The sequence below is a fragment of the Callospermophilus lateralis genome, chromosome 17, assembly GCF_048772815.1.
Source record: "Callospermophilus lateralis isolate mCalLat2 chromosome 17, mCalLat2.hap1, whole genome shotgun sequence".
Classification (NCBI taxonomy): domain Eukaryota; kingdom Metazoa; phylum Chordata; class Mammalia; order Rodentia; family Sciuridae; genus Callospermophilus; species Callospermophilus lateralis.
Window position 1 is genome coordinate 74,358,602 of NC_135321.1, and position 12,280 is coordinate 74,370,881.

At 36.8% G+C, this 12,280-nt stretch overlaps 1 protein-coding gene across 5 annotated transcripts in view; it reads left to right on the top strand.

Moving 5' to 3' along the window:
* Spin1 (spindlin 1) overlaps positions 1–11,707 on the top strand; it is a 67,978-nt gene extending 56,271 nt beyond the window's left edge. For all 5 annotated transcript variants that reach the window (XM_076836821.2, XM_076836819.2, XM_076836824.2 and 2 more), the window contains 2 exons: positions 2,946–3,179; positions 8,117–11,707. In XM_076836821.2, coding sequence (XP_076692936.1) covers positions 2,946–3,179; positions 8,117–8,316 — 434 coding nt within the window. In that variant the 3' untranslated portion in view covers positions 8,317–11,707. The remainder of the gene's footprint in view (positions 1–2,945; positions 3,180–8,116) is intronic.
* Positions 11,708–12,280: the final 573 nt, after the last annotated feature.

A 12,280-nucleotide genomic window follows, 5' to 3' on the forward strand; every position in this document is an offset into this window, starting at 1 on the left:
GTTGAATTGTAGTTCTTTATATATTTTGGAGACAAAGGGTTTTATTGTGGGGAGCATGAAAAGTTTATTGGTAACTGTTTCAGATTCTGTGTTGCAGCTGACCTTTAGAAACTACCAATTGTTGCCCTTTGATGTAATTTCATAGAATATGGGAAACTATCTGAAATACAACTAGGATACTTTTTCTCAAGAGCATATTTTTGTGAAGTTGGATGCTTACACATAATTTTAACAGATCACAACAGGATGAATGGTAATGCATATATGAGAAATAAAGTTGTACTTTTAAAAGCTAGATGTTAAGAGATTTGTACAGAATGTACGATTGTGCCCTTGAGCTAAGTTTTGTTAGCAATGCATTTTAAAGAACTATTTTCTATATAGATATTTTAAAATATTTTGAAATTTGTTTCATTTTCTAAAGCAGTAAATATTAATAGGTCTAATTCATATAAACAAATGCTCTTTTATGTTCTCAGTAATTTTTGAGAATATAATGGAGTTCTGAGAGTCAGAATCTCAGATCTGCTGGCATGAAGAGCCTGATGGGTTTTGTTTTTGGTGTGATGCAGAGGGTAATTCTGTGTAATTTCTGTTATTGCATATTTAAGCAGACATACCACCATGTATGTTTGAGTATCCGGATTAAATTGAATTCCAAAACATTTATTAAGAAACTTGAATTTTTGTTCCTTTTAACAGAGGTAACCTGATGAATGAGTAAAATGGGAGTGCTGATCTGTTTTTAGATTGTAATCTGAAATTTGAGGACTAGAGAAACCTTAAAGTTGAGAGGATCTTCCATAAATTTTTACCTAGTATTTAAAAAAATGAAGGCACTAAATTTCCACCTACTTGGTTTTCTTTCTTTCTTTCTTTTGGTACTAGGGAGTGAACCCAGGGGTGCTTTATTGTTGAGCTGTATACCCAGCTCCTTTTATTCATTTACTTACTTCAGATAAGGGCTCACTAAATGGTTTCCAGCCTTCCTAAATTGCTGGGGTTGGCCTCAAACTTGGACTCTTTCTGCCTCAGCCTCCCTAGTTGCTGGGATTACAGATGTGGTCCACTCTACCTGCTTTCTCAAGTTTCATGGAGTAGGGCTGTAGTGTACTACTAGGGAAGCCTGTGCCATCAGCCACATGGGCTGTCTCATGAAATCCTTTTGTAGTGGCAGCCCCTCCTACCAATGCATCTTAATTAAGCTTCTTTAAAGACCCTATTCACAGTTGTTCTAGTTAATAAAATATCAGTTGAGATCTCTGCAGAAGGGCTCAGTGTGGCTAGATGCCCTATTTCCTGTTGCTCTGCTCTGTCTTGCAAAAACTAAATTTAACTGCAGACTTGATGGATATATCCTACTTTTGTGGTATATCCTGTAAAATCCCTGACTGTTCTAAGAAATGGGGAGAAGAGCACCTTCTGAGAACTCAAAAGAAGAAAAATTACTTTTATGTAAAACCTCTAAGCCCTTCCTCCCACTGGATATAAAGTTCAAAGAACTTCCAAAGTCTTTGTTCAGAGAGTTTTAGGTGAGAGCCCTCTCTGGACTGACTGCACTCAGTAAACCTGCTTCCTAAAAATTCCTCCGGTGTCCAGCCTCTTCCGTCCTACTTCACTAAAACAAATATCAGGGGAAGGCCACTGCTTTCATGAGGATGTTCAGACAGTAAACAAATACATAAAACAAGATGGCTTTAGATGATGGGGAATGTTGTTAAGAAATATAGCTGGTAGGGGCTTGGGATGTGGCTCAAGTGGTAGCGCACTTGCCTGGCATGCGCAGTGCGCTGGGTTTGATCCTCAACACTACATAAAAATAAAGATGTTGTGTCCACCGAAAACTTTGAAAAAATTAAAAAAATTCTCTCTCTCTCTCTCTCTCTCTCAAAAAAGAAAAAAAAGAAAAGAAAAAATAGCTGGTAAGGGGTGGGGCTCAGTGGTAGAGCACTTGCCTAGCATGTGTGAGGCCTGGGTCCCATCCTCAGCACCACGTAAAAAAGACTAAATAAATAAATAAAATAAAGATATTGTGCCCAAGTACAATTAAAAAAAAGTTTAAAAAGTAAAAAATATATCTATATCTAGCTGGATAACATGACTAGGATTGGTGGGGTCATGGAGACCCCCAAGAGGGAAACATGAGGCAGGAGGAGTGCTCTAGGAAGGGGCGAACTCGCCCAAGCTGGGAGGTTCTTAGCAGGGCATCTGGGAATAGGGGAGGGTTTACTGAGATATGGGCAGTGCAGAGGAAGATGGTAGATCTGTGGGCAGAGGCTGTGTGGCCCAGGTCAGTGGGCCTCGGGCAGGAGTGGTTGTTAAATTATGCAGGGCAGACATAGGAACATTTTAAATTACTCCATCTGATGTAAATGCCATAATGATCACTGTTGCTATGGAGAATAGGGGCAAGAGTAAAAACTATGTTTTAACAGAAGATGGAAATAAGGTTGAGAAACACCACAGAATCATTTAAAGCAAAAAATCTCCGGCCTTGAATACGTTAATCTATTTCAATAAATGTTCTTTGGATATATGGAGAGGACTAATGTGAAGGGGGAAGCAAGTTCAACTGTCTATAAGAACACTATTTTTACAACTCTGCTGTAAGTCTGAAATTATCTCTATTTAAAATAACTGTTAAGCAATAACAAAAATACTTCATACCTTAAATGAACAATTAAAAGTTCTAATTTAGGCACAGTACTGAGAACAGATGAGTCCTGATTTGATCCAAAATACTTCCCATCACATTGGTCTTTGGGCTGTGGCTTTGTTTGGTGGTACTTCTGAAAGCCTGTCCTCCTCTCAGTGAGTTTTATGTTTTCTAATGTATTGCATGGACAAAATTTCAGGTAGCCTCATTTCTAAAATTCAGTCTTCATAATAAATACACAGCAAGACACTTTGCCGAACCCTCGCTCTTTTTTTCTTTCAATCCCCAGCAACATCTCGAATCAGCGATGCACACTTAGCAGACACAATGATTGGCAAAGCAGTGGAACATATGTTTGAGACAGAGGATGGCTCTAAAGATGAGTGGAGGGGAATGGTCTTAGCACGGGCACCTGTCATGAACACGTGGTTCTACATCACCTACGAGAAGGACCCTGTCTTGTACATGTACCAGCTGCTAGACGACTACAAAGAAGGCGACCTTCGCATCATGCCAGACTCCAGTGAGTACATGTTGGCAACTTTTATTTCTGATAATTGAAAAAAGAATTTGGATTTTAACTTCAGATAATTAACTATTCCAGCTATGTTTATTAATTTAAAAATATTTTTAGCTGTAGATGGACACAATATCTTTATTTTTTTATGGAGTGCTGAGAATCAAATCCAGTGCCTTGCACATGCTAGGAAAGTGCTGTACCACTGAGCCGAAACTCCAGCCCCTATATTTTTTTTTAATATGTTGTTTTTTTAGTCATTCACAAGAATAAGTGGCACAGTTTTCAACCTCTCATCATAAATTTTAGATTAGAAAATGTTTGATTGGGGCTGCAGTTGTGGCTCAGTGGTAATGTGCTTGCCTGGTATGCGTGAGGCACTGGGTTCGAGTCTCAGCACCACGTACAAATAAAGGTCCATCAACAACTAAATATATACAAAATTTTTTTAAAAAAGAAAATGTTTGATTACTTTTGCTTGGCCTTTGGTTCTTTTGTAAAAGAAGGTTATTTTAAAGTTATATTATTGACATTATTATGTATTATTTCTTTTTTTTTTTTTAAAGAGAGAGGTGAGAGAGAGAGAGACAGAGAGAATTTTTAATATATATTTTTTTTTTAGTTTTTGGCGGACACAACATCTTTGTTTGTATGTGGTGCTGAGGATCGAACCCGGACCGCACACATGCCAGGCGAGCGCGCTACCGCTTGAGCCACATCCCTAGCCCTATGTATTATTTCTTGTATTTAAAAATATGAAGATGTAGGGAACAGTAAAATAGTTTCATATGGCTCAGCTTGAACAACTCATCGTCAGTGTTGTTTTATCTGCTTTCTTTCAACTGAATTATTTTAAACTAATTTTTATAGGCTGATCATTTTATCTGAACATATTTGACTTTAAAGAATAGTGATTTTAGAAAACTGTTAAATTGGGGAAGCTTTCAGTAGCAACTAGATCACTGGGTCAGTATTTAGACAGACCATTGTGCTGTTTCCATAAGTACTTTCAGGTAATTTGAACTCATGTGGGGAAGGTAGAAAACACTATAACCTGCTTTTATCAAGCCTGATTTTAAAAACAGTTTTATTGTGATATAATTTCTATACCTCATAGTTAACCAATTTAAAAAAGCTACAATACAGTAGCTTTTATGAACATCAGTGTATTCATAAAGACATCCAATCCTCACAGCAGACAGTTCTAGAACATTTCCTTCACGTTAAAAGGAACTTTGTATCTTTACCTACTATTCCCTTATTCCCGCACCTCACAGCCAGAAACAACCAATAATTAACTTTCTGGATAGATCTTCCTGTTTTGTGCCTTCGTGTTCATGGATCATGTAGCGTGGGGTCCTTTGTGACTAGTGTCTTCTCACTTAGCACGTTCTCAGGATTCATCATGTTGCAGCACGTATTATTACTTGATTTCTTTTAATGACCAAAGATGATTCTTTAGTATGCATAATACCACACTTTTTGTTTGTTCATTCATTGATGAACATTTGGATTATTTCCACCTTTTGGTTATTATGAATGTTGTTGCTATAAATATTTGTATACAAGTTTAGGTGTGGACATTTTTTTCAGTTCCATTGAGAATGTATCAAGAAGTAGAATTGCTGGTTCATAATGGTAACTCGATGTATCATGGTGAACTGCCATGCTGATTTTCAAAGAATTGCATTTTACATTCTCACTAGCAGTTGATGAGGGTTCTACCTTCTCCACATCTTCACCAATGCTTGGTTTTACCTGACAAGCAATTCTACTAGTGAATATGCAGTGGTATATTATTGTGGTTTTGATTAGTATTTTACTGATGACTACTGATATCAAAGGGATCTTTTCATGTGCTTATTGGACATTGGGTATCTGCTTCGGTGAAATGTCTATTAAGTTCTCCTTTGGGTGCCCTTATCCTCCCTTTTTTGAGATAGGGTCTCACTAAGTTGCTGAGGCTGGCTTTGAACTTGGAATCCTCTTGTGCTTCCCAGAAGTCACTGTACTGCTCCTGGCCCCCTGCTGATTTTCAAGTTTCTTTTATTACAGGTTGTAAGTCAGTATTCTAGAGACAAGTTTTTTGATACCTGATTTGCAAATGCTTTCTCCCATTCTCTTTGGTTGTCTTTTTTCACTTTCTTGATGGTGTTCTTTGAGGCATTAAAAGTTTTTAACTTTTGTGTCCAATTTATCTTTATTTTCCCTTTTGTTTCTCTACTTTTGGGGTCATACTTAAGAATCTCTTGCCAAATCCAAGGTCTACTCTTGTGTTTTTTTCTAAGAGTTTTTTTTTTTTTTAAAGCTTTTTACATTTTGAATTAACTTTTGTGTATGATCTTGAGGTGAAAGTTCAATAATTCTTTTGTATGCTATTCAGTTGTCTGGGCACCATTTTTTTGAAAACTTTCCTCTTTCCCTTGTTGAAAATCAGTTTGCTGTGTATATTATTTCTGAACTCTCAGTTCTGTTTCATTCCTTAGTCGGTTACCCAACTCCCACACTGTCTTGATTACATTGCTTTGCAGTAAAATATGGAATTGGGAAGTATGAGGCTCTTAATTTGTGCATTTCCTGGGTTTCTTTGTCTATTCTGGGTCCCTTGCAATTTTGTACAATTTTTGAAATCTGCCTGTCAGTTTCTACAAAGAAGTCTGATGATATTCTGAGAGGATTTGTGTCTAATCTATAGACAAGTTTGTGGAGTATTGCCATCTTAGCAATGTTAACAAATCCATCTACCTATCTACCTGTCTGTCTATCTGGTTTTTTATTTATGGTGGAGGTTGAACCCAGGATCTTGTGCATGTGAGGCAAGCACTCTACCAACTGATCTATATCCCCAACCTGTTAACAAATCTTTTTTTTTTTTTTTAATTGTAGATGGACACAATGCCTTTATTTAATTAATTTTTTCGGGGTGCTGAGGATCGAACCCAGGGCCTCACACGTGCTAGGCGAGCACTCTGCCACTGAGCCATGACCTCAGTCCCTGTTAACAAATATTAATAAGCCTTCCAGTTCATAAGCATCAATACTTTTTTTATCTATTGAGATATTTGATTTCTTTCAATAATGTTTTATAATATTCTGAGTGTAAGGGTTGCATTTTTGTTGTTGTTGTTAAACTTGCTCCTAAATATTTTTTTTGTTACTGTTGTGAATGAAATTTTTTTTGGGGGGGGGGGGCAAACCTATTCTTTTTAAAACTACTTCTTAGCCTTTCCTGTAACACATTGATCTCTGACCTAGGACAGATGTGTCTGATGGACACGCCTTATGTTAGCAGTCTGACATCATCTGCTCATCTGGCCTTGAATTTCTACTTCTTAAGATTTTTTAAGAAGTAGATAATTGGAAATTAAATTTTCATTAGAATATTATATGACAGGGCTGGAGATGTGGCTCAAGCGGTAGCGCGCTCACTTGGCAAGTGTGTGGCCCGGGTTCGATCCTCAATACCATGTACAAACAAAGATGTTGTATCTCCCGAAAACTAAAAAATAAATATTAAATTTTTTTTAAAAAGAATATTATTTGACAATATTTCTCCACCCTGTATGAAGTTCATTTTTAACATTTTAACAGAGAAAAGGCCAGTCAAAACAAGTGCTCTTAACCTAAAGATAGATAATGCACAATTACCTTTCTGATTGCCTCTTGCCCTTCTCATTTCTTTCTCCAAATTTCTAAATTTTTTGTGAATGGTATGGAAGTGTATTTATCATTAGAAACCATGGTGATGCTCTGTTATAAGGAGTTTTGAAATGGTCCTATCACTGTGATTTGAATCCTGACCCTGTTACTGTTATGTATTTGAAATCCTTTTAAACTCAAGTTCTGTGAAAGTATGGCAGTATGATGCAGTAGATAGCTTTTCTGTTTCCCTCTTTTAGAGAACTGAATATTTGCAGTTGTTTAATTTGTATTGTGTATGAAAGCAGAATAGCAGTTTTTGGAGTGTCATTCAGTGAGAGAATTTATTGTAATTAAAGAGACAAACTACTGCTAATTAAATACATTAAACGATCCAAACTAGGACACTTGTGAAAATGAAGTGGTGTACTAATCCTACCAGGGCAACACAGCTGTCTTGTGGACATCTGGTCACCATACCTGAAGACCATCTGTTACTGTCAGGAAAGGAACCTGGAGTTATTCAGAACCCATACAGAGTTTATTAGAATTGTAACTGCCTTGTATCACACATACCCCCCTTCTTTTTCCACTTTATCTTTTGTTGTTGATGGTGATGGTTTGCTGTTGATTTTTTTTTTTTTTTCCTCTTTTTCCTAGAGGTTACAACCATTGCATTTCCCTTGGGCCCTGGTAGATAGTACAAATATCTGGACTATCCTCAGACGTTCTGTTATACTTGGCCTGGGGATAGAGTTCAGATAGCATCTATTTTAAATTTTAAAGTTGGTTAGGAAGATCGTGTAAAATGCATTGAAGTTATGTTGACAATAAAACTAATAATTACTTAAGATATTTTAAAGTGAATAGCATATTCTCAAATAATCTGTAGGAATTATCTGCTTTGAAATTATATTTCAGAGTCTGTCGAATTTTTAAGTAATTTTAGCAATAATTTAACATGAGCCAAAGCAATTTTGGGTCATCGTTTTTAAAGTTGTTTATATATCGATCTAGACAGGTCATTTGACAAACCATTTTGTAAATGTTTTAATGGAATACAGCACATTGAGTCATTGCTGTATCATCCTTGGCTGCTTTTCTGTTGCAGTTGCAGAGTTAAATGGTGGGGACAGAAACCATTAGGCCCATCAATAATAAGTTATCTGACTGCTGGTCCAGATAATTGTGATGGATTCAGGATACTTAAGATGTTTTTAAATTATTACAATAAACATGAATTGCTATCTAAAATTGATTTTAAGTTTTTTTTTTTCCTCCTCCCTTCTTTCTGTCACATACAGATGACTCACCTCCAGCAGAAAGGGAACCAGGAGAAGTTGTGGACAGCCTGGTAGGCAAACAAGTGGAATATGCCAAAGAAGATGGCTCGAAAAGGACTGGCATGGTCATTCATCAAGTAGAAGCCAAACCATCCGTCTATTTCATCAAGTTTGATGATGATTTCCATATTTATGTCTACGATTTGGTGAAAACATCCTAGATGTCATCATGAACTTTGCCAAATTTGTGGAACTATTAAATGTATAATTTGTAGACATAAAGACTTGATTGCTTTCCAGTTTAATGAAAGCTTAAATGTCCCTGCGAACCCACAATCTCTGCCAGCAGAACTGGTTTTGTTCTGAATAGTACAGATTGATGTGAACACAAAGCATTTTGTGTAAGGAGGACTCCTCATAAGAAGTCTGTTGGGAGGGGAGTTACAGGCAAATTTGGTAAAAATAAAGCTAGTATCATAGTCATTTAAATCTGTAATAGATCCTAACCATTTCCCCCTTCACTCTAACACTGTCTTATTCCACTGCCACAATGCAAGCATAGTTTGGTATTTTTGTTACTGCCTTTTTTGAGATAATGTGTATCGATATTTACTTGTCTCTATGTATCTGTGTGCCTGTGTGTATAATATGCATATGCACACACAGGGGTCCACGTGCACATGCGCGCCACTGGCAGTCCTTTCCTTGTGGATTGGGATGGGGGTGTTTTCTCCAGTTTAACCGGAATGCTTGACGTAAGTCAATCATATTTATAATATTCCTGCTCTTTATTTAAAATGAAATTGAGGCACAGGAAGCACATAGGGATGTTCAAGTTGTTTTGAAAGTCAGAAGTTCAGAGCACCTTTTCAGTCTGGAGGCTTTAAACCACAAGTCCAAAAATGAATTACTTTTGAACAGTTAATGACCTACATTAGAATTTGATAAACTGGTGAGAAATATGGGTAAAATAGGCTGCCTTTAATTCTAAGCTTTGTAAAAAAATTTTTTGTTTACATTTTAATTATGAATACTTTCAGCAAAGCCCAGGTCCTTGGTTCACATGGTATAATGTAGGTGTGTTTTGGAAGGCATATTTTGCTTTGTTATTTGACACCAGTAATCTTAAAATTTAGTAAATGGATTTAAAGGCACAGTACATCAATGGTTTATGAGTATGTGGTAAATTCCTGGAAGAACAGTGCTTTTATATTAGAAGTGTAAGTTTTAAGGATGGCCTTGTTGCCTTCTAACGAGTTCTCTGGGACTTTCTAATTTTTATTACTGTTATTGATGATATACAATTATGATCAGAAGGTTTCTTCTGTCCCCTGTCTCTTCTCCACTGCTTTTCCCCCTCAAAAAATGTCTGGACAAATAACAGCTTGATCTCTTGACATCTTTTATGGTGGTGTATGTTCTTACTTCCAGGTGTGCTGTCAACGTGGGTTCATTCCCTTCAGTGGCCCCTCGGGGTTTGCATGTCAGTGATGTGTTACTGTAGAAAGCCCAGTCATCTGCATTGGCTTGTGAGTGTGATAGCAGCCCTTCACCACAGAGTCCTTTTGTGGTTTATTCCTGCAAGGTTGTTTGAAACTGAAATAGAATCGCAAATGTGGTTGGTTAATCAGCCAAATGGCTACTCTCCCTTTGTTTTCAAAGAATCTGGTGGTTTGACAGCCAGGATAAAGGCTGTGAAACCGGTTTCTAGTGGAAACCTTAACCTGCATTTTGGGCAGAACCTACATGTGCATGCTGTCAGCCAAACACCAGAGGTTTTCGAGGGGCCTGAAAGATCTCTGTTGGGCTGTTCTTGATATTAGAAATCATTCCGTAGCCTCACAACGCATGGTTTGCTCGATGCCCTTTTTAGCCTTCACGAGGGCTTGTGCCTTGTGCTTCTGGATGGTAATGACTGCTCACCATGTGAACACAGTACCTCAGTTTTCTTCTCTCCCTGGCTGCAGTTGCCCTGTGCTCAGGACTTCACCACAGGCAGCCAGGGACAAGCTTCTCAAAGCAATGTGATACCCTAGTCATAGATGCTTTCTGTGCATATGTGGGCAGGTGTCGTCCTGCAGATTTGCTGTTTTTCCCCTGCATGTAAATCTCAAAGCTGAGCCTGGCTCCCAGAGCCCCATACTGACGTTTGTGGCACAAGTCCGCAAGTGTGTCCAGCACGCACAGACAGTGTGCAGAATATGGTGCAGTGACTTCAGGCCGGAAAATAAAGTTCCTTTTGAAGTGTTCTGAGGGTTGGGTCAATTGAAACACTTCTAGCATTACCTAATGACTTGCATTGTGGTATTTTCTGCAAGCTGCTTTAGCGTCTTTAATATACCCACGATCTCCCAGTCTCTAGAGGAATGCAACATGATGATAATGATAAAGATAATGTTTTTAATCATTGTTCCATTTGTTGCCTTTGGGGCTGAGGGAAGGGAAAGGGTTTTTTTGTTTGTTTATGTGTATGTTTTTTGGTTGTTTTTCCATTTTTTTCCCCATTTTTTTAATTTTGTGGCTTACACCACACTTAACAACGCTGTGACTAATTCTGCTCCCACGCCCACTTATCTTGGGCTTCGTCTTAGGCTCATGTTTCAGATCTGCATGCATTGCTTGCATTTTTCTGGTATCTGAATGTTGGTTCCTTGTTCTAGGAATTCAACATTAATTTCCAAAATTTTCATGGGACTTGTGAAAACACAAGACATGACTATGTATAAAATTTATTGGCCTTTCTCATTTACCTGCTCTAGTATTGTGTCGTGTGTGCGTGCGTGTGTGATGTCAGGCTGCCACGTAAAACTTCAGAGAACCGTAAAAGCAGACCATCCTTTTTTGCATGCTCTATTCTAAGTAGAATGTTCAATGTAATAACTAAAATTGCATGTTAAAGATATTTAGGTTTTGTTTTCTTTCTTTTTGTTTTCTTTCAGTTTCCTGTATATTTGCTTACTGTGCTGTTCTAGTGGTTGTAGGATAAAAATGCACTGGTGAAGCAAATGTAGTGCCAACAGAAGGTGATTTTCCAGTTGTATATGTCATGCAGCATTTGAAGGGACTGTGCATTCTTTAAAAAATCACAGTTACTTCTAAATCAGATTTCATTTCTATTCTTGTTTTATGTGCCAAACCCCGAAGTGCATTGGGCTTGAATCTCTGAACACTGTAGACCCATTTGAAGACTGTTCTGATTGTCTCAAATTGTAGTGCCTGAAAACACTCTTAAAACTGATTGTCTTAAAAAAATGAAAGTTCTCCAAAGACAAAACGGGAACAATTATTATGACTAATTATGATTGAAATGACTGTGGTTCCTTGGAAATGCTGCGCTCTTTGTATTTTCCACCATTAGTGCAGTTTGAATGAATGTGTAGAGTTCAGAGGTCTTCGTGTTCACATTTTAAAACTAGGTAAATGACCTCATCATTCGAGCTTGAATTCATTTTTAATTTTAATTTTATTTTATACAATGTGTAGACAGTTCCCTGTTCTCTGCATTTAGAAGTATACACAATATAAACCTGTTAATTCTGTAAGTAATTTTTATAATTATGATGTAACTCTATCCTATCCTTAAAACATTTAAAATAAACCCTTTATGTGCAACTTCTGACTGTAAATTTTGTGCTCATGAGCAAAATGTGATGTGTTAAACCTGCTACTAAGAAATATTTTTAAGCCAAATAACCTTTTTTAACATGTGTAAATGTCAGATATGAATAGAAACAAAGAAATAGAAGTTTTGTTTGATAACATTTAATAATACTTGAAAGCCTGGGGGGCAGTAATCAATATTGCAGGAATTTTAACTTAACAATAGTTTAGGATTTATCAATAATAAATTTTTGGTTTATCATAATTTTAAACAATTTTAAGTAGAATTAAGTAATGTGTAGTTTATACCATCATATCTATTCTTCCTTTGAATATACCTTTATTCATATTTAGATATATCTTTTTTTATAATTAAAATCCTTGTGAGACTCTACAGTGAAAAGTCAGTCTACCTTGCTAAGGATCAAGAAATGAAGGTGATGTTAACACCTATGTGTGTTTTGTATTTTATCTTGATAGTTTTATCCAGCAGGTTGAATACAGAGTTTATGATATGCACTTTATTTAGATTCTTTTTTTTTTTTTTTTTTTTTTTTAATCTTTGTCTGGCCAAAGGACTTAATG